This window comes from Orcinus orca, chromosome 19 (assembly GCF_937001465.1).
Source record: "Orcinus orca chromosome 19, mOrcOrc1.1, whole genome shotgun sequence".
NCBI lineage: Eukaryota > Metazoa > Chordata > Mammalia > Artiodactyla > Delphinidae > Orcinus > Orcinus orca.
The window spans coordinates 2,654,714-2,677,691 of NC_064577.1; the positions used below are offsets into that span (position 1 = coordinate 2,654,714).

At 41.1% G+C, this 22,978-nt stretch overlaps 1 protein-coding gene across 6 annotated transcripts in view; it reads left to right on the forward strand.

Annotated features, from left to right (window-relative positions):
• MYO1D (myosin ID) overlaps nt 1–22,978 on the forward strand; it is a 348,576-nt gene that overhangs the window by 174,396 nt on the left and 151,202 nt on the right. For all 6 annotated transcript variants that reach the window (XM_004267185.4, XM_033423458.2, XM_033423459.2 and 3 more), the window contains exons 17-19: nt 15,746–15,969; nt 19,662–19,806; nt 20,698–20,802. In XM_004267185.4, coding sequence (XP_004267233.1) covers nt 15,746–15,969; nt 19,662–19,806; nt 20,698–20,802 — 474 coding nt within the window. The remainder of the gene's footprint in view (nt 1–15,745; nt 15,970–19,661; nt 19,807–20,697; nt 20,803–22,978) is intronic.

Consider the following 22,978-nt stretch of genomic DNA (forward strand, 5'->3'; position numbering starts at 1 on the left):
GGTTGTGAATATTAAAGGACTTAATATATTCATCATACTTTGATCAGTGCCTAGCATATGGCAGGTACTATATGTTTGCTATTCTTATGAACATTGATATTGTTAATATTAATATTATTATTATTGGTTTGGGTATATATCAGTTGACCATTGGCATAATTATGCCACAAACCACCTGTATTGGTTTCCTATGACTACTGTAAAAATTATCACAAACTCGGTGGCTTGAAACAACAGAAATGTATCCTCTCACAGTTCTGGAGCCCAGAAGTCTGAAATCAGTTTCACTGGGCCAGAATCAAGGTGACATCAAGGCCACACTTCCTCTAGTGGTTGTAGGGGATAATCTAGCCCTGGCTTCTTCCAGCTTCTGGTAGCTGCCGGAATTCCATGGTTTGTGGCTCCAGTCTCTGCTTCCGTAGTCATATGTCATCCCCTCGTCTGTCTTCAGATCTCCTACCACCTCCCTCTTATATAGATACATGGGATTGCATTTAGGGTGCAAACAGATGATCCAGGATAATCTCCCCATCTCAAGATCCTTAACCTAATCACATCTGCAAAGTCCTTTTTCTGTCACGTGAAATAACATTTACTGGTTCCAAGGATTAAGAGGTAGAAATCTTTTTGTGGGCGGGGGGGATTGTTCAACCCCACCACATCTCTGAAACACAGTGGCTGTAACAGAATTTACTTCCTCCTCATGCATCCAAGGTTTGGCCATTTGTGGGTTGAGTACAGATTGGCTCCACGTGTGGCTTATTTTTTTCTGGTGTCAATGAATCCCAGGGGCATGTTCTTCTCATGGTAACAGCAAAAGCCTAAGAGGGCAAGGCTGACCACACAAGCACATTTCAAGCTGTTCAGGTCACATGTATATATATCTCGTTGACCAAAGCGGGTCACATCAATGGGGTGACCCATGTAGGTCAAGAGTAAAGGAATGAATATTTGCTATCATAACAACTTAGCGTGGGGTTTTCTGTAGATGACAACTAACTTAAAGCTACATTAACAGTGTATGTATTTGGAAGAGGAAGAAAATCCAGGATTCAAAGCAAAGTTATTTAGTAATAAGACAGTTTGCTATAGTTGTTATCTGAAGGTTAAGTCAAGACGCTACGTGTTTTGTAGTCTTAGCCTGGCCAGATACAGCCCTGAATGTGATGATCACAGGAAACTTGTTGCATGATGTTTGATTTAGAGGATAAACCTCCACAGATGTGGAATGAGCTACCTAGCTCCTTTCGCCGTAATGTGGTGACTCAGTGAACTCCTTGGAGATGTGAAAAAGAAGCAAGAGTTTTCTGCCCCTCTGGCAGAACAGAATCTGTGCTGAGTAGCCTCGCAAGAAGAGAAGGGAACTAGAGAATACCTGTCAGCTGCTGAGTTAAAGCCAAAGTGACATTAATTACAGTATCTTCTCAGTCATCCTTGACCTATGAGCCTGAATAGCTAGTTCATCTAAGTGATCTAACCAAGAGCTGGTTCCTTATACTTTCATTGGAACCTGATTTTTGGTAATTTGAGAACTAGTATACAATATTTGTATATTTCAATTGGATAGAATTTCCCAGTCTAGGGGTTTTTTTTTTTCCCCCCTCTTCCCTCTCATTCCAGTAATAGAGGAATTAGATTATTTTCACAGGCCCAGTGAAAGAAAGGAATAATACACAGCAGAGTCTATGAGCTCTTTCTCAGTCTCTTTGGCTCCAGGACAGAATAAGGATGTACCAGGTCACATTTTCCTCAGTCACTTGATGAAAAGCAGTGACACTAAGGTGTTGACTTGTGTCAAGGAAAAAAAAAAAAGGAAGAAAGTAAAAAGGCGAAGGGGGAATTTTTCCTGAAAAATCCTGTAACTGGGATGAATAGGGAATTAGGAACTTAATTTAGAGTATCCATATTTAAGATGAAGATTTTTACGTTTTTAGTGAAAGAAATTCTTTTAACGTAAACGAAACATTCACTGAAAACCAGACTTTTCACGCCTCGTGTTCCTCACTGGCAAACTGGCAACAGTTTGCCAAGCAGATGCTCATTCATGCTAGACTGCTCTAGAACCATCAAGGGTCACCACTGATTTTGAAATTCCCTTAAGACTTGAGAACTGCATGGCAGCTGCCGTGTGTTCCTTCCTTGAATGTTTCATCATGTGCTTGGCTGGCTGCCCTGTTGTGTAACAGGATGAGTTGTCTGTTTCTCTTCAGTGAGCTCTTAAACCCTAAGGTTACTTGGTTGTAAAACATTCCGTGGGGCCTTTTTCACAGATAAGTAAGTCTTCTTTTAAACTTGTAATAAAAGATCTTTAGTATATTCAAGCCAATAAGTATCCATTCATTCAACAAATGTGTTTATTGCCAGGCACTCTTTGGAGACACCCAGATGAATATAATAGAAATAGTCCTTCTCCTCATGCAGCATACGTTCTAATTGAGGAGTAAGATAAAAAACTTAGTCAACAAATAATTATAAATTATGTAACAGTTATGAAGGAAAGGAAGGCTTTAATTGGGGCAGTCATTCAGAGGACAAGGGAAATAGGCTGGTCAGGGAAGGCCTCTCTGAGGAGGTGACATTCAAGTGAGACCGAAAAATTGAGAACGAGCTGACTCTAGGAAAAGTCCAGGGAGAGGAGATGCAAGCAGAGGGAACTACATGAGCAAAAAACTCTGCAGCAAGAGAGGGTGTGAACGTTTGGAAGGCATTTCCAGCAATATCACTGCCATGTCTGTGCTTCTGTCACTTTTTTTTTTTTAATACTGGTGCACATGCCTTTCTTCAAGGCTCAGTGCAGCAGAATTTCTGTCTGAAGTTTTCAGCTGGAATTTGGGTTTAGGTTTTCTGGAAGGTTACCTGGAGGGCAGCTAAGGAAGAGTTCCATGAAATATTGATCACAAGCCAGTTGAGATGAGTGAAAAAGACCAAAAAGAAGGGTAGCGTTTGACGGTCCTAAAATATTTCACAGACCGAAAGAGCTGTTTATTGGCAAGTCTAACGCTGATGTTCGTTCTAAAAGCAGTCCGATTATTCTCTAAATCCAAGATGGGGTGAGCTGACTTTGTATGAAAATGCTGATTTAATATAACTTATATATTAAATCTGTAGAATATACCCTTTCACTGTAGCTTACACCTTTTTCAGTCAAGTAATTTTATGTATGTGGGTGGGTGGGAGTGTGGCTATATATATATATATCCTGATTGTTGTATATTCCTGATTATTTCCCAGTGTTTTTTTTATACAGCTATTTCAGAGGAGACATCCTCATAGAGATTTCCAATGTTAACTCTTCTTAATGCCTGACCAGGTAGGATCTGACTTAGATTCATTCCACTCGCATATGTTCGATCCAAGTCGACCATTTCTCCTGTCATATTCATCAGCCGTAGCTGGTAACTCATTTGTATTTCAAAGAGTCCAGAGCTTTAGTGGGCATTTCACACACCTTTAATTATGGATAATCTACTGGAGTAGACACGAGTTTCCTGCCATTCATGAAGTGATTGTGAATAAAGGCTCTCTCCTATTTGTGATCGAGACCACGCCTCCACATAGAGCTTATTAACAAAACAAATTCTTTTTATAGGCACATATTTAAAGGTTTTTTCTAAGAGATGTGCAATTTATCTATTTTTATTTATTATTTAAATTTTTTGGCCACACCCCGAGGCATGTGTGTTCCCCGACCAGGGATCAAACCCACGCCCCCTGCATTGAAAGGCAGAGTCTTAACCACTGAACGGCCAATGAAGTCCCTAGACACATATTTGATTTTTTTTTACATCTTTATTAGAGTATAATTGCTTTACAGTGGTGTGTTAGTTTCTGCTTTATAACAAAGTGAATCAGTTATACACATACATATGTTCCCATATCTCCTCCCTCTTGCGTCTCCCTCCCTCCCACCCTCCCTATCCCACCCCTCTAGGTGGTCACAGAGCACCGAGCTGATCTCCCTGTGCTATGCAGCTGCTTGTTTCTCAAAAAATATCATTGTATCACAATGTGTTCAGTTGCAAGGAAGGGAGAAGGGGAGAAAGAGAGAGTAGGAGGGAAGGGGAAAGGAATAGAGGGGAGGGGAGGAGGGGAGAGCGTAAAAAGAAAACTCAATTCAGACGGGCACCGAGTATAACGGGGATTTATTTCATACATCAGGAAGCCTTCTCTTGGGTCATCTTCATTCTCAGTGTGGCTCCCCCTTGTGGTTGCCAGATGGCTGCCAACAGTTACAGAAGCCACGTTTCGTTATTCAAGGAAATCTCTTCTAGAAGTACTTGGACATTCTCTCCGAAGAGTGAGAAATTTTCTTTCTCAGAAACACCTAGAAAATGTCTTCTCATGTTTTATTAGCCACGACCAATAACCATGGCCAGCAGATGTTAAAAGGCAAAATGCTAAAGAGCCTTCGTAAATGTAATAAAAGTTCAGCTGATTTCATATATGAAAAGCCCTTACAAATCATTATGTAAAATTACAAATATGTGATGGACAAAAACAAGGAATGAAGAGAGAATTCACAACAGAAAAAATTCTAATAGCCAGTGAATTTTTTATATTCCTAATCGAAGCAGTTGAACCATAGCAACAATATGTTATCCTATATCAATCTCGTTAATTCTTTTTAACTCTTCGCATGGTAGAGTTTGGAAATGAATACTTTAGTATGTGGCATTTGGAAATATAAATGAGTCACAGCAGCAATTCTATTTCTAGAATTAGAATATGTACAATGTTACTCCTAAAATGATATTTTAAATTGCAGAAAACACCAGAAATACCACACAGTAGGAGGTTGGTTAACTGACTTATATGCATGTATCTGGTTGAGTACTGTGAGGCCGTTCAGAATCACATTACAGGAGGACATTTGATCACATGGGAAAATGTGCTTGATGTATCAACTAAAAAGCATTACAAAGCACTTTATGACATTATGTGATCTCGGTTTTGTGTAAAATATGTATGTAACCATAAAAGAAAAATGAATACATTGGACCGCACACAATTTTTTTTAAAAGACAACTTCTGTATGGTAGTATACCATAAATAGTACCAAAAGATCATTGCCATACTGGAAAAACTATTTAAAATGCTAATAACAAAAAGATGATTCCCTTAATTTATAAAGAGCCCATACAAATCAATAAAAGACAATCCAAAGAAAATGGATTTAAAAGCTAGAAATATGCAGTTTATAAAAAAGAATTTTAAATGACTGATAAAAATGTACACGTTATATTTATATTAGTTGAAAAATTAATTATATTCCTGTTGACATCCATTTTAACTCTCTTCTGACTTGATTGGTATCTAACTAAGAAACTTCAGTCTTCAAATATTATGTTATAAAACATTTCTTGGGAAAGAAATAGATTAGGTAGTAGGATTTTTCAGATTTGTAAGTACAAGGTTGCGTTTCCGGTAGGATTTTCAGTAATATAGTTATAGCTATGTGTACAAGTATAAAACCTCAACATCACTGAGAAAACCTAGCATTTTAGTTTAGATTTTTCTCTAAATAGTAGCATTTCTGTCTGTCTCACCACAGCATTTTTCCAGCATGAGCTACTTAATACTCTGATCATAATAGTGTGTTGCCTACTATTATGAGAAATCATGCACCCAACAGTGCAGTTGTATTCTTTTTTTTCTCTTTGGCATTGAGTTATGACCAGGAATGATCTTCATAGTTTTTTAATCATATTATGTTCAACTCGTGTAAATTTGAACTTTTGAAAAAGTATCTGTCCTTAATAAGTATACTTTCTCTTATCCTGCCATTCCGCCTTACATTAATTACAGTCTAAGACAGAAAAATAAAAAGGGGAAGCATATTTAATGTTTACCCAAGTAATCTAAGGGATTATTTCCTTCCCCCAACATTCTGAAATCCCCCCTTAGGAAACATCATCACCATCGGTGTGAACACCGGGAACCGGTAGCATATTTGGGGTACAGGGATACATTGAAGAGCGCTGGTCTCAACAAAACCCTCCTGGCGCCATCACCCATTGCCTACAGCCAGAACCAGGCTCCTAGCAAGAGCTGTGAATATGAATCACATTCCTTTGTAGAAGCAGGGTTTTTAGGTCTGAAAAATGACTGTTTCTCAAAGCCAAGCGTTTGCCAGCAAAAAATATATTAATGTATGACTTCAAGAAACTTATGTCAAATGTATTCCCTGCTTTTTTTTAATGTTGAATTATTAGTACGAGAAACATAAAGCAGCAACGTACAAATATATGTCAAGCATAAGTGCTTTAAAAACCTATTTTTACTGTATATCAAGTGTCTAGCATAAGGCCTAGTACCTAATAATGAAATAATGTTTTCTCTCCCTAGTCTGAGGAGTCATAACCGTAATCAGATGAAAATCAAAGACAGTGGTTGTCAATGCCGTGCGCACTTTAGATCAGAAAGAACCTTTAACACTTTAAAATTTTCGTTCATTTTCAGTAGCTGTTAAGATAGAATATGCGTATGTGCTCTTATAAATCATCTAGTGTAACATCCTGGCTTTACAGCCGAAGCACCTGAAGCCTGCAAAGTAGTCTGTAGGGAACGCTGGCCTCTCCAGGGAAAGATTCTTTCCACTCCGCCCCAACTCCCTGCCACTCAGGGAGCTGTCCCTCTCGCAGTGCTGGACTTCCTTGAAAGAGCCTCACTGTGACAGGAATTCAAGCTTCTTTACATGGAGGTTTCCATTGTTGTGGCCTTTGACCAGATTTCAGTTTTTAGGGGATCAGTTGTAGTTCTTTCCCAGTTATCTCATAGGCATGTTTGGTTTTTCCTAGAATATCATAGGTGTCCCCTGTTTCCCTCTATATCCCCGATAGAAACCAAACGTACAGTAGGAATTTGGGAAATTCTTATGGAACGAACAAATGCTCAGTAATGCTTATGCCACCATGGCATGTTTTGGGATGGCATATACTGATCCCCTTCAAAATGAATGAGTAATCTGTGTACAAAGGGTTCTGTAGTTAAATTTTGTTTTTAAATTTTAAAAATTTAAATGTTTTTTAAATTTTGTTGAACAAAGTTAAAATAGGTTTACTCACATAGAACTTCTTAGAGCTTTTAATATGCTAATGTACATTATGAATCTCCAAAAAGGACTTGCAGTATGCAGCCTTCCTGAACTTACTGAAAATGGAACCCTTTTTTCAAGGAGCATTTCAAAGGCCCTGTGTTCCAGAATTCACTTTTGAAACTCTATAGAAAAGAATGTTAGGATGCACCTCTGGCTGGTCCTTTCAAATACCACTTATTATCTGAGTTTTTGAGAGATTTAGGGAACCATTCAAAATTGAGATCATTTGCAAGCGTCTGAAACAAAGGTTACTGGGTTTCTGGTGGTTTTTTTTTTTAAGGAATTCTGCATGTTCTAGATGCTAGATATAAAGGAGGAAAAGTCAGAACATTTGTTACATAAGATAAAAGCCCAACCTGTCCCCTGACTGGTTGATGAGCCACCTCCGTCTTGGATGACAGTGGATCTGGGGGTGGACAAGGCAGCAGGTGTCTTCACACAAACTTAAAACATCCCCAGATGCCTCGTTGGATCTACTGAAATGTCCAAACACTTGGCCCAAACCCTGAGGTTCTGTGTCCAAAAGCAGTTCTGAAATAGCCTTGACCTGAGTGATTTTTGAAGATGAATTATCAACTTTGTACCTCTTAAGAAAAAAAAATGTTTTAACCAAACAGAGGAAAGCAACCACTTCAGTAGAGCCCCACAGGCAGTTTACTTTTGAACGAGATTGAATCCTGAAAGGCCCATCAGAATTACTTAACCTGTTTGCTCCACAGGCAGTTTACTTTCGAACGAGATTGAATCCTGAAAGGCCCATCAGAATTACTTAACCTGTTTGCTGGATTAATTTTGTTTTCATTTATCTTCAGAATAATTGCAATTTGATTTTTGACAGAGTTAATGTTGAGCTAGTCTTCTGACAATAATTGACTAAGAGGTTCAATTGCTTCTTGATGTTACAGTTACAAGGAGGTTGTCAGACTAGAGCATCATCATATTAGGCAACGATTGTATGCACTAAAGAATTTCTAGGCTAATAGATCTGGAGAAGGCCATATAGAAAATGTATGAGTCCCAAATGAAGGTTCACAAGTCACCTAACTTGGCAAGTTAGTCTACCAGACCAAGGTAAAGCTCAGGGGTGATCATTTCTAAATTACACCTCACACGCACATAGTTAAGTTCATCAGGATAATTTATAATGATCAGGCTCACACATGCTCTTTTTTTTCTTTTTTTGGAAGGGGGTGTCTCTTCATTTGAAGGTTTTACATCTGTTTATTGACTGAAGATCTGGTTATTTCATCTCTTTTTTTAATTTTTATTTTATACTGGAGTATAGTTGATTTACAATGCTGTGTTAGCTTCAGGTGTACAGCAAGGTGATTCAGTTATACATACACATGTATCTATTCTTTTTCACATTCTTTTCCCTTATAGGTTATTACAGAATATTGAGTAGAGTTCCCTGTGCTATACAGTAGGTCCTTGTTGGTTATCTGTCTTATATATAGTAGTGTGTATATGTTAATCTCAAACTCCTAATTTATCCCTCCCCTCCACCTTGCCCCTTTGGTAACCATAAGTTTGTTTTCTAAGTCTGTGAGTCTGTTTCTGTTTTGTATATAAGTTCATTTATATCATTTTTTTAGATTCCACATATAAGTGATATCATGATATTTGTCTTTCTCTGTCTGCCGTACTTCACTTAGTATATTTCATTATTTCTTAATTTCTCCCCTAGGTCATCTGAAATGCTATTAATTTATCTGTAAAACCAAGGAATTTTGTGTCAAAATTTATGCTGAGAACTTACAAATTATATTTACTGGGTCTTAGTTTCTTCTTGGTACATATTAACCTGCTGTTCTGGTAAAAATATGGGTACTGCACTAGCATTTTAAAAATAGCACATCAGGTCTTTTTTCATTTTGTCCCTCATAGAGATATTTGGGTTGAAGAGGAATAACTCAGAAAATTTTTTCTGTCTTTGAATCTTCCTTTAAAATAACTCCTTCGTTAATCAATCATGAAATATTCCAAAATGGATGTCGTATTCTAAATATGATGGGGTATATGGATACCAAAGATAGATTTTGTGTATTTTACAATTTGCTCAGAGTTCAACCTGGTACCTAAGTAAATTCTCCTCCACCACAACTCTTTAGCAACCATATACTGTCAGAACGCAGCCAGAATTACTGTATGGAGGACTTAAGACTAGAAATAGAAGAAAGATGCTTCTCCCAAAAGTTCTCCCTAGGCATGGAGGGCCTGGGAAGCTTGGAAGCTGGAATTTTGAAGGATTTCAGTTGTAGAAACTAAGAGAATATCCAATTCAGGGCAACAGGGAGCTGTTTGAGAACAGGCAGAAAAGACCCAACACCCATAATGACTAGAAAACAAAAACATGGAGAACAAGAGAAAAACAGAAAGCTGACCTGTGTTTGTTTCTGAAGCCAAACTGAAGATATGTAATTGACCTACTTCTTAACAGAGTGTTACCTAGGATCCTACATCTTTTGCAAACTGTATCTTGTACTTTAATGACTGACAGATGTTGCTTTGAAATGCCTGACCACCAAGGAAGAGGAAAACATGGTCAAATTAAGATGGCATTATAAAACATCTGGTTAGACATGACAGACTGTGCTTATATCTACTCATCTCAAAACCCCTCAATCAGCAGTAAAGGATGAAAATTGGAGAAACCCACAAGGACAAATAGAACCATAATGGAAACAACAGCAGAAAAGAGGCATCAACATAATTTTGGAAGTAAGTGAACGTGTGGTCAGCCCCCCAGGCTGGTGGAGAAAGCTGAAATCTAAGTGCCTGCAGACAAGCAAGCCAGGCCACCAACCATTGGGCTGTAGGAAGATTCAGGATGGGAAGGACCAGGTACCTCTGTAGCTAGGGGTGAGGGGTGGAGCTGGAGGAGTAGAAGGGTTGAAACTCTGTATAAAGAGCAATTATAACGACTTCCCTGGTGGCCCAGTGGTTAAGGATCCACATGCCAATGCAGGGGACACAGGTTCGATCCCTGGTCTGGGAAGATCCCACGTGCCACGGAGCAACTAAGCCCATGCGCCACGACTACTGAAGCCCGCGCTCCTAAAGCCCGTGCTCCACAACAAGAGAAGCCACTGCAATGAGAAGCCCGCCCACTGCAACGAAGACGCAACACAGCAAAAAATAAATAAATTAATTAATTATTTTAAAAAGAGAGCAATTGTACACCCAGCTCTCCTAACCTCACAAAGTTGGAGGAGCTCCCTCAGTCTCATTCTGATAGAAGACAAGAAGTTTACTCTGAAGAAATTGAACCAGAGAAGCTCTGGGCCTGGGGACACCATGCACCAGTGGAGGAGAGGGGTCAGGCACCATGTTGAAATCAAGTAAATTAAGTGAAAGTCTAGATACGAAAGATATCCTCCAGCCCCCTTCACTCAGAATTCTGGCAGCAGTGAGGGAACAGTTTAAGGTACGGACATTACTGGGGTCCCCCACAGATGGCTGGTCCCCACCTAGTCGCCCTGTAGTGGAGTCCACCACCCACAAAGCACACATACAGAGCTTCCAAGTGGCTTTTCACTTTTCAGTGAATGGACAGCCAAGGATCCCCAGACATTCAAGCAAGGCCTCTAGCTCAAAAGACCAAGACGAAGACAAACGGGAGAAGAGGGGATTTATAGGTAACAGATGCAATGTAGGGAGCAGCATAAAAAGCAAAACCATAATTCATCTGCTTGAGAGGAAGGATGCTTTTGTAAAACAAGAGCAACATGCTTTGCTTTTTTTTTTTTTTTTTTTTTTGCGGTACACGGGCCTCTCACTGTTGTGGCCTCTCCCGTTGCGTAGCACAGGCTCCGGACGCGCAGGTTCAGCGGCCATGGCTCACGGGCCCAGCTGCTCCGCGGCATGTGGGATCCTCCCGGACCGGGGCACAAACCCGCGTCCCCTGCATCGGCAGGCGGACTCTCAACCACTGCGCCACCAGGGAAGGCCAACATGCTTTTAAAAGGGATATTTGGAGAATGAGGATGAGTTCTTGAAAGTGGAAAACGTGACAGCAAAAATGAAAGATTCAATATCAGGCTTGCAAGATGAAGTTGAAAACATTCAGTCACTCAACAAATACTATTTTTTTAAACATCTTTATTAGAATATAATTGCTTTACAATGGTGTGTTAGTTTCTGCTGTATAACAAAGTGAATCAGCTATACATATACATGTGTCCCCATATCCCCTCCCTCTTGCGTATCCCTCCCACCCTCCCTATCCCACCCCTCTAGGTGGTCACAAAGCACCGAGCTAATCTCCCTGTGCTATGCGGCTGCTTCCCACTAGCTATCTATTTTACATTTGGGAGTGTATATATGTCCATGCCACTCTCTCACTTCGTCCCAGCTTACCCTTCCCCTCCCCATGTCCTCAAGGCCATTCTCTACATCTGTGTCTTTATTCCTGTCCTGCCCCTAAGTTCTTCAGAACCTTTTTTTTTTTTTAGATTCCTGACTTACTTCACTCTGTATGACAGTCTCTACATCCATCCACCTTATTACAAATAACTCAATTTCGTTTCTTTTTATGGCTGAGTAATATTCCATTGTATATATGTGCCACATCTTCTTTATCCATTCATCTGTTGATGGACACTTAGGTTGCTTCCATGTCCTGGCTATTGTAAATAGAGCTGCAGTGAACATTGTGGTACATGACTCTTTTTGAATTACGGTTTTCTCAGGGTATATGCCGTACGACCCAACAGATACTATTGAGTGGCTACTATGTCCTTGGCACTGTTCCAGGCAGTGGAGATTCATCAGTGAGCAAAAGAAGCAAAGATCCCTGGCCTAGTAGAGCTTAAATTCCAGTAGAGGGAGAGCATAAACAATACAGTCATATGTAAATTACAGGTGTTGTAGAGTGTTAAGTGCTGGAGGCAAGAGCAGAAAATAGAGCATGGTACAGAGAGTGGAGAGTACCAGGAGGGGAGGGTGGACAAGGGGAATTTTTTTACATAGATGGTCAGGGCCGGGCTCATTGGGAAGGTGACAGCTGAGCATGGACTTAGAGAGTGAGGAAGATAGCCATGTGATATGATATCTGGAGGAAGATCCTTCCAGGCGTAAGGAAAGGCCCTGAGGCAGGAGGCCTGTGCAGGGTAGAGCAGGGCCCAGTGTGGCTGGAGTGAGCCAGGGAGAGGACAGTGGAAGGAGCTGGGCAGTGACAGTACCAGCTCGTGTGGCCCTTGTGGGCCAGGGGAGGGGCTTTGGCTTTCGCTCTGGGGGAGCTGGAGCACCGCAGCAGTGTTTTAAGCAGAGAAGTGACACGATCTGACTTTGGTCTTAAAAGGATCACTCGGGGGACTTCCCTCATGGCGCAGTGGTTAAGAGTCCGCCTGCCCATGCGGGGGACACGGGTTCGAGCCCTGGTCCGGGAGGATCCCACATGCCACGGAGCAACTAAGCCCGTGCGCCACAACTACCGAGCCTGCTCTCTAGAGCCCACGAGCCACAACTACTGAGCCCGTGCACCACAACTACTGAAGCCCGTGCGCCTAGAGCCTGTGCCCCGCAACAAGAGAAGCCACTGCAATGAGAAGCCCACGCTTGCTGCAACTAGAGAAAGCGCGTGTGCAGCAATGAACGCAGCCAAAATAATTAATTAATTTAAAAAGAAAAAAGGATCACTCGGCTGCTGTGTTGAAAATTAACTGTAGGGGGTCAAGGTACTGAAGAGAGGAATTGCGTCTAAAATTCAGTAGCAGGGATGTGTGACCTGTGGCCCTAATGTTCTCTTTTTTATACCTCAGTGTGTCCTCCAATTCACCCGCTCTGTTTGCCTCTATCCTTGGTTCCACCTAAGAAATGAGTTGCTTGCCCTCTCCGTCACCCTGATCCCTGCCTTGTACCTTCTGATAACTTCCTCTCCCAGATCCCATCAGATCTCCTTCAGGGTTCAGCCCCCACTCTCTTGCATCAGATCCTAAAGCACATAATGTCTGGTTGGTTCCACTTTTCATGTTCATATTGTTGAACGAGGGCCCCTCTGGCTCCCTGGTTTTTTGCTGAACCTCTCTAGGCATAATCAAATAAGCATTAAGCATTTGCTTATTGAATATAATATTTAGTTTTCCCCCTTTTTAGACACTCTGTCATCAGGCTAAGTCCTCTCTGGAGGTAAGCTTTGTATGACTTGAAAAACCCCCACAGTTTAAGCTCTTTAAACAAAGAGGGAAACGGGAAGATCTGTCTCATACCTTAAGTTCCAACCTTCAGACCCTTCACGAGACGATCAACCACAGCCTTTCTCCCACACAAAGGCCTGGGGAGCGTATCCGTTTATAAGGGAAAATACGTGAATCATTTCTTTGCATAGAAATCATTTGCCTCCGTAGTTTTTCACTGCTACTTCTTCTCTGATGTTAGAAAAATAAATAAAGCCGAAGGGACTTCTGATAAAGTTGATGATATAACTGCAGGCCCACAAAATTCCTTTCTCCCAAATAATATAGTTAATATAACAGATGTAATCATGTAAACACTATTGACTTTAAATTTTTGATGTAATTATTATCGGGATTATAAAGGAGAGGTAATAGTGATGGTAGGAGAGCTAAATCACCAATTTCTGTAATTTGGATAGGGTCTCAAAGGATCCAGCAAGAAATAACAATACATGTGTATTTACAGCATGTGTGTATACTGCGTATATGTATGTGTATACATATAAATAAATTATATGTGTATTTAACTGCCACGAGAGGAAGCAGTTAAAATAGTTGGCATGAAATGACACTGTGAGATAGGGAGGTGGGCTTAGGTGGGCAAGGGGAAGGGCTGCTGTCTTTTTTATAGCATTTTTGTGCTATCTGATTTTTCAACTACACAAAACCTAAATAAACTAAGGACACAGATGAAATCTAAAAGGTTGTCCAAAAAAAAAAAAAACCTACCCCTTAAAAAGTACCTACTTAGACATTTTTTTTCAGATTATACTAGAGTCTAACCAAAAACATTTTAATAAAAAATCTTTATAAAACACTTTTTGAAAATTATAAGATTGATTTCCTGTATAGATGTGGCTCCAGGGGGGTCTTAATTTCCTTCCTCTTAAAAAAAAAAAAAAGCAACAAACAGTATGAAACTTTAAAAATGTGTTTTCTTTAAAAAACTGCATCACAGATTTCTACCCTCTAATTGTACTCTTTTGGTTTTTCAAGATACTAAAGAAGGGACCTTTATTTTAGCACTTGGGTGGAGGCCTGACAAAGCTGTGTGCGTGATAGATTCGTCTACAAGAAGAGAGGCATCTTGACTAAAACAGGTTACTGCGCTGATGCCACGTGCAGCAATGAGTGACTTTTCACTGCCTCTGTGTCTTTATATATTCTGTTTATACGTGAGCTCCAGGTTCATCAGAAGTTGCTCCTATGTCGCGTTTCCCTCACATGTCATGGTTTTTCTTGACCCGTTAGTTCCTCTTTGGGGTCCGTGGATGGCCTCCTCATATTTGTACAGCAGGCTGGAAAGGGAGGGCTTTGTAAGCACATGGTACCTGTTTAGGAGCCTTCGTGAAGACCAACCTAAAATGGCTGAATAAAAGAGGTATCACACCAGTTTTTCTGAGAGGAAGTGGTGGGCACAGATGGGGATCTAAGAAGAAATAAAAGAACCCCGAGCGATCCTGGAGAACCCATACTGTGGGCTTTGAACTGGAGGTTGAATATCTTGGTCCTGAGAGGCCAGAGACAGGGAGGGAAGTAGTACCCTCCACCTAAGAACTGAGACAGTCAGTTAAGTAGCAGCAGTGAGTATCACCTGGAGCGTGATGGCGATGTGTACAAGGAGTTTATCCAAGAAAACAATGAGGACGTTTGGGGTCTTGGGACTGTAGGAGCAGAAAGGGAAAGAAAGGGATTTATACTGGAAATACCGTGGAAGAAAGAATACGTTTGGTGGTAGAAAGCATATTTAGGGGAAGAGCCAATAATGAAGATCACACCAAATTTCTTTTTACTTGAGAGATTGAGAAGTATGGGGTCCTGAAAAAAATATAAGTATCTGTGAGTTCACCGTGTTTGGATAAAGCAGGCGCTGAGACGTTTACATAATGTCTGATTGATTTCTGATCACTGAAAAAATTTAACAGATTCATATTAGTAACTTGTTTTTTACCCTTTCTCCACGAATACATCTACATTCTTGGGACTTCACCTGGGGAGCGGGGGCTGCACAGACTGTGTATAAATCAGTTCATACATCCAATGCGACATTACACTAGTGGCCAATGTGTATAATCTGTGCAAAGCTAGGTTTCATAAGAGAACTGTGGATGCTGATGGCTTTGTGTTCTGACTCATCTTGCTTCCTTTCAACATTCTTAAAATATTTATCCAAAGATAATGGTATTTTGGCTTTCTTCTTTACACGACCGTAAAGTTAGAACAGGGCTCTGCTTCAGACTCCGTGCACGCCTCCTTAGGAGGTGACGAACAGCTAGACACTGAATCAAAATGACGGCCGTGACTCCTAGTGCCATCTGTTGGTGGCAGGCAGAACTGACATGCTCTGGCTGATTTTGTGACGCATACAAATTGCCAGGTTGAGCTTCTAAGTAAAGGAGCTTCTGTGATTTCAATGTGATCTGCTACTCAGCCAACCAGCAACATTTTCCTTTTTTTTCCCTCTATTGCGAAGGTGTGGCGGGGCACCCTGGCCCGTATGCGGTACAAGAGGACCAAGGCGGCTCTGACAATTATCAGATACTACCGGCGCTACAAAGTGAAGTCGTACATCCACGAGGTGGCCAGACGCTTCCACGGCATCAAGACCATGCGGGACCACGGCAAGCACGTGAAGTGGCCAGCCCCGCCCAGAGTGCTTTGCCGTTTCGAGGCAGCCCTACAGGCTATTTTTAATAGGTAAGGACTTGGTATGTGCTGCATCCGTTTGTGGCAGTACACGTACTATATAAATGTACAGATCTGAGACCGTGACATTAGCTCCACCATTTGCTACGTGACGTTGCTTTTACCTTGTGTCTCCACCTTCGTAGATTTCACTTTCAAAGGGCATCTGCCTACCCCTCCAAATAATAGAACGGTCCATTTATTTTTCCATTAGCAGTAGACAGCAGTATGCCACAAGGCCTGAATCAAGCCAAGTTTAAGATAAGCTAGTAGCATGATGTCTCTACTTTCTTTTACTAGCAAAAAGATAACTTTATTAAAATCACCACACATCACTCACACTAGGATGTCTGTTCATCCTTTCAGAGCAGGGGTTCTCTATCCCGCACCTGACATTCACAAGGAGTTTATAAAACACACTGATGCCCAAGTCCCACCTCCAGAAAGCCCTGTTTAACGGTGCTGGGGAGCGGAGCCCAAGCGGAGGTCCTTTTTAAGGTTTTCCAGGTGATTTTAAAGTAAAAGGCAGAAAACACTGTTATAGAGCAAGCTATTTTTTTAAACAAATAAGTAAATAAGTTAATTAATGCCCATGCAACATTTGATACCTTTCCAGCTAATCTTCATTTTCTTAATAAACTGCCCTGCATCTGACTTTCTAGTTATTCATAGCTCCTTTCTCATCGTTTTTTGAGCTTGTTTGTTGACAGCGTGCACCAGATATGTTTAGCTATGTCTCAGGTACAGCCATCTAGTCGCATAAACTAGGCTGATGGTTCTCAAATGTGGTCGTTTGGCATTATGGTATTCCGCCCAGAACACCATGAACTAATTAACGTATTGATGTCATTGATGTATTGAATGTAAATCAATGTATTGAATGGCAGATATCAAAAAGAAAGAAAACGCATGCCAGGAAAACTCTTTAATACATATCTCATTTGCTTTTAAAAAAAATGATTGCTCATAAAAAGAAAAAAATAAAACAGTAGAGCATTATTGAAAGCAAAAGCACCCCAGCCCTCCGTTCTCCCATGCAGTACTATAAATGTTAGCTGTAAATGTTGGCGGCCTTTTTACTGCACAGATAAATTTTTTTTCATGAATTATGTCATCTGTCACCTGCACTTTTTTTTTTTTTGTCACCTGCATTTTTGACATAATCTAAAAAGTGATCAAATGATATGTGAATATATGCTCATTTTTTTTGAAGTGACATAGGGACTTCCCCGGAGGTCCAGTGGTCAAGACTCTGTGCTCCCACTGCAGTGTCATGGGTTCGGTCCTGGTCGGGGAACTAAGATTCCACATGCTACGCGGTGTAGCCAAAAAGATTTTTTTAAAGTAAATAAAGTGACATAATATAAAAATTTACAGGATATAAAGTTGAAATCCTCCACACCTCCTCTTGTCTCTCCCCATTTTATTTCTTTCCCCTAAGATAACCACTCATTAACAATTAGTTTGTATCCTTCTAAATCTTTGTCTACGCACTTACAAACACATACACACGCAAGAGAAGCACGATACAGTGGTTAAGAACACACACCCTGGAGCCTGGGTTCATATTCTAGCTCTGCCACTGACTAGCTGTGTAACCTTGGGCAACTGAGTTAACCTCTCTGTGCCTCAGTTTTCTTATCTGTAAAAGGGCCATAATCATAGCACCTGCTCATAGGGTTGTTGAAAGTATTATGAGTAAATATGTATAAAGCATTTCAGATAGTGCCTGACACATAATAAGTACTATGGAAATGTGTGCTTATACTGTGAGTGTGTATGCATTTGGGTTTTCTTCCCCTCTCTTTTTTCCACAAGGAGGACTCTATGTACGGTTATATGACTTTACTTAAAAATAAGTCTTGGAGACCTGTCCATCACAATAAATAAAGATCTATGTCATATCTTTAATGGCTGCAAAGAATTATTGATTTTGATGATGTCACACTGTAGCCTGTACAGTCTTCTTTTTTAGACTTGGAGGTTTTATGTATGGCCTAGAATTGATTATTTTTTGTAAAACTCAGTTTATTCATTCAGCAAGTATTTACTCAACACCTGCTGTGTCACAGACACTGACTTAGGTTCTAGGGCTACAGTGACAAACAAGAAAGATGTGAAATACTGTCCCAGCCTTCTTAGGGTTTATAGTCAATGAGCATTTTGAACATAATACATCTGCTCTGTGTCTTGACTGTACACACACACACACACACACACACACACACACACACACACACACACACACACACATTGAATGAATCTTGCCAGCTGTGTTAATCTAGTTCAAAGGCACACTTTTTCTGTAAAGGGCCAGATAGTAAATATCTTAGGCTTTGTGGGCCCCATATGGTCCTCGTCACATATTTTATTTTGTTTGGTTAAACACGTAAAAACTATTCTTAGCTCTATGGGCCGCGTTTGGCACAGGCCGTAGTTTACCAACCCCTGGTCTAGTCCCTGTATCGCATTTCATTTATTCTTGCGTTTTTGATCTGTGGAATCCTGAGAGAAGTGTGTTAAAGGATTTTGCTGTGATTGTGGGGTCTTGTTTTCTTCTGCTGCCTCCGTGTGTGTCTAATCGTGCTTCAGCTCGCTCCCACGCCTCCTAGTAATTCTTTTTCATCCTGGGAAGGCTGGGAGCCTTCCTCACGCCCAGCTTCTTCTTCACGTGGCCAAGGCTGCTCACTTTTCCGGCGGCAGCTGTTGTCGTCTGCACGTGTTTAAAGATGGCAGGTTACTTGATCAGGATGAGGAAGCGTGTGCTACACCACCCCCAGGTTGGGTGGCTCGGGTCTGGGCTCCCCGGCGCAGCTGTTTGCCATGGGTCTCTGGAGTCGGTCAGCTGTGGACCCTGTCCTGGACCCCTGTGGGCAGTGAAGAGGGGACAGGCTGACCAGGCACAGGGCCCCCTTGGCTCTGTGGATCCTGGCCCCGGCTCTCCCTCTGACACTCCCTCCTGTTCCCCTCCCCCAGGCCCCTGCTCCAGCTGCCAGGACTCCTTGCTTGTCCTCTCACACACCAAACAAGCTCACACTTTAGAGCCTTTGCACGCACTGTTTTCTCTTCCTGGAACAAGTATCCATACAGCTGGCACCTCCACTTCCTGCTCACACATCCTTATCAGGGGTGCCTCCCAGACCATCCTCTGTGACCAACACCTGCCCCCTGGTCCTTCCCTCTGCTGCACTCCTGCCCGCCTTTCCTTGCCTTATTTTCTTCCATAGCACTAATCACATCATCCATACTGTGTATTTAAGCATTGATCTATATCTTGTCTGTCTCTGCTCTCTAGAATATCAGCACCTAGCAGAAAGGACCTTCATCTGTTTGTTTACTGCTGTGCTTCCACTCCCTAGAACGGCATCTGGAGTTTAGTACGTGCCTAGAAAACATTTGCTGAGTGAATGAATGATGAATCCAAAGTTCCTACACCCTAACTATAGATATAAGAGAGGCCACGTATCACTCAATTCCGGTTGCTTCCAAAACACGCAAACAGCAGAGGAAGTTCTGCAAAAAATCTCTGTCCCCGTACAGCTATGTGTATTTTAACATGTTCTATGTATATTTTAGAGGCATTTTACTTTTTTTAGGGTAGCACGCAAGGAATTTAATGCTACTTAATGGCTGCTTCAGTCATTTTTGAGAATGAATGGGATGTTATTTCTAAAGTCTCATACATTTTGCTTGTTTACTTATAGATGGAGAGCATCCCAGCTCATCAAGACCATACCTGCTTCAGACCTGCCCCAGGTTAGGGCAAAGGTTGCGGCTGTAGAAATGTTGAAGGGTCAAAGGGCTGACCTTGGGCTCCAGAGGGCCTGGGAGGGCAACTATCTTGCTTCGGTAAGTCCAGGAGGACAGAGTGGAATCCACTGCTGCTCCCTTAACAAAGAAAGAGAAGAATTTTTCTCCAAGTATTTGTAGAAAGACTAAGACACCTTCAGAAACTAAACTTCTATGAGAGATACTAAACTAAAAGGTTTCATTGCTTCTCAGTGTACGATATTCGATGTTTCCCTCACTTTAAAGAGAGTTCTCTGTCTTGTACCCATATGAACTAGGTACATTCAATAATCTGGCGTCGATCATTTAAACCTTCCCTTGCATAATTCAGCAACTATTTTTAATTACCACCTTTGTATCAGTTATTCCTAAAGCTGGGAATTCACCCTCTCTCCCATTCCTTATTTTTAAAATATTCTAGGATCGTTGGTGTTATAATAACCCTTTAGTAGCTTATCATCTGGGGTGGGGAGGTGAAAAGTACATGTGTGAAGTTATGTGAGTAGAGTTATAAAGCAGTAAAAGACTGCCTTCTCATCTAAAATGTTAAGCAGGGCTTCCCTGGTGGCACAGTGGTTAAGAATCTGCCTGCCAATGCAGGGGACACGGGTTCAATCCCTGGTCTGGGAAGATCCCACATGCCGCAGAGCAACTAAGCCTGTGCGCCACAACTACTGAACCTGCGCTCTAGAGCCCACGAGCCACAGCTACTGAGCCCGCGTGCCGCAACTACTGAAGCCCACGTGCCTAGAGCCCACGCTCCACAACAAGAGAAGCCACTGCAATGAGAAGCCTGCGCACTGCTACCAAGAGTAGCCCCTGCTCGCCGCAACTAGAGAAAAGCCCATGCGCAGCAACAAAGACTCAATGCAGCCAAAAATTAATTAATTAAAATAAAATAAAATAAAATGTTAAGCATACTCATTTTATCGTGTTTCCTTTTTCTTTCAGAAGCCAGATACACCTCAGACCTCAGGTACCTTCGTCCCCGTTGCGAATGAACTGAAACGGAAGGACAAATACATGAACGTCCTCTTTTCCTGTCATGTCCGTAAGGTAAGGCAAGCTTGAAAGAGACCTCCTTGGAAAGAAAAGACTGATTTCAGGTGAAACTGACTTAGCTATGACCACAGTAAAACAGAACAATAGGTACATAACTGGCTGCATCATCAGTGAGCTCTACCTGTATATATGGTGAGGCATTGATGGAATGGCTAAGTGACTACAAGTTTGGGGTTAGGCTATAAAGACTAATTAGGGAAGTGAATATTTTTGGTAGGCATTTCTTTTTAAGACAGGAGAAGGGGGATCTCCCTGAGGTCAGGGATTTGTCTTTTACTGCCTGTATCATTCATAGCACTTTGTCTGTAGCACACTGGTCTGGCTTGTATTTAACGGCCATTCAGTACTTTTTATACATGTTTTATTATGATTTAAAAAAAAAAAAAACAGGGAACGGGGAGAAAACGTAATTTGGAAAAGGGAGAAGGACATAGTGAGACTTGGAAGTGGGGTGGAGGGGAATTATGTGCTATGACTATATTTGCTTATCTGAAGCAGGACACATGAGGACTATTTTTTACCTGGGGATGAGAGCAGTTGAGCAAGTGGAAATATGGAAGCTGGAAAGTGGAAGGAAAGGGATATAGTTGGTGTTTAAAACCTTAAAACACTTGTTTTCAAAAAAGAGAGGGAAAATTGAGATGATTGTAAGCGAGCATTTTGAAAAATTATGCAAATAAATTTTAAAATACCAATGAAATGGGTGAATTTAAGAAAAATGTTGCCTAGATTGACCCCAGAAATGATATTGACATAAATATGCCAGTATTCCAAAGGAGGAATTAAGAAAATTATCAAAGAATTACTTATAACAAAGGTCCAGATTTAGGTGATTTTAGAGCTGTTTTGTATCACATCTTCAAAAAGTGCGTAATTGCAGTATTATTCAGATCAAAATAGTGAAATATTATTTTTCACCTATAAATTTAGCAAACTTTAAAGTGTTGATAACAACCAGTATTCTCAAGGGTTTAGGGAAATGCTATTGGTAGGAGTATAAGATACAGTCCTTTTGAATGGACAATTTGGCAGTACTTATCAAAATTTAAAATACACAGACCAGGACTTCCCTGGTGGCACAGTGGTTAAGAATCCGCCTGCCAATGCAGGGGACACGGGTTTGAGCCCTGGTCCGGGAACATCCCACATGCCACGGAGCAGCTAGGCCTGTGAGCCACAACTACTGAAGCCTGCACGCCTAGAGCCCGAGGTCCGCAGCAAGAGAAGCCACCACAATGAGAATCCTGCATACCACAACGAAGAGTAGCCCCTGCTTGCCACAGCAATGAAGACCCAGTGCAGCCAAAAATAAATAAATAAATAAATAAATAAATTTTAAAAAATAAATAAAATGAAATACACAGATCACTTTATCTAGGAATTCCATAACTCAGGATTTATCCTGAAATATATTTACACGTATATCCAAAGATAGATATATGAATAGTTTCATACATTGTAGCAGTCAAAAAACTGGGTGAAAAAACATAAGTATGAATCAGTATGTGATTGGATTAATAAATAATCATGTATGAACACAGTAGAATACAGTGTATCTACTAAAATGAATGAAAGGATAAAGGTTAAAAAAGCAAAAGGACAAAATATGTGAAACTGGTTTTCAGGACAGTGCACATGCGGGAGGGTTGGACTGGGAGTTTGAGGTTAGCAGATGCAAACTATTACACATAGAATGGATAAACAACAAGGTCCTACTCTATAGCACAGGGAACTATAGTCAATATCCTGGGACAAAACCACAATGGAAAAGAATATTAAAAAGGATGTTTATATGTGTATAACGGAGTCACTTTGCTGTACAGCAGAAATTAACACAACAGTGTAAATAAGCTGTACTTCAATTAAGAAAAAAAAAAATACAGTGCTCATCCAGCAAGGAAAGACAGTGACCCCCGAAGGATGAGAAACAAATGAAGTGAGCCCTACCATTAGCCAGTTTACTTCCTGGAGAGAGTTCTGGTCTGTGGCATGAGCAGGGGGCAGCCAAAGCAGAGCTCGGTAGGCTCCCTAACTGGAAAGACAGAGCTGCGAGCTGGGAGATTCTAAGATAGCTAGCTAGAGTTTGCAGCACAGAGTACCAGAGCAGAGAGAGTGCACAGAGAGAACTCCAGAGATCTTCAGAGGGTCCACTTCAGGTATTCAGCTGAGT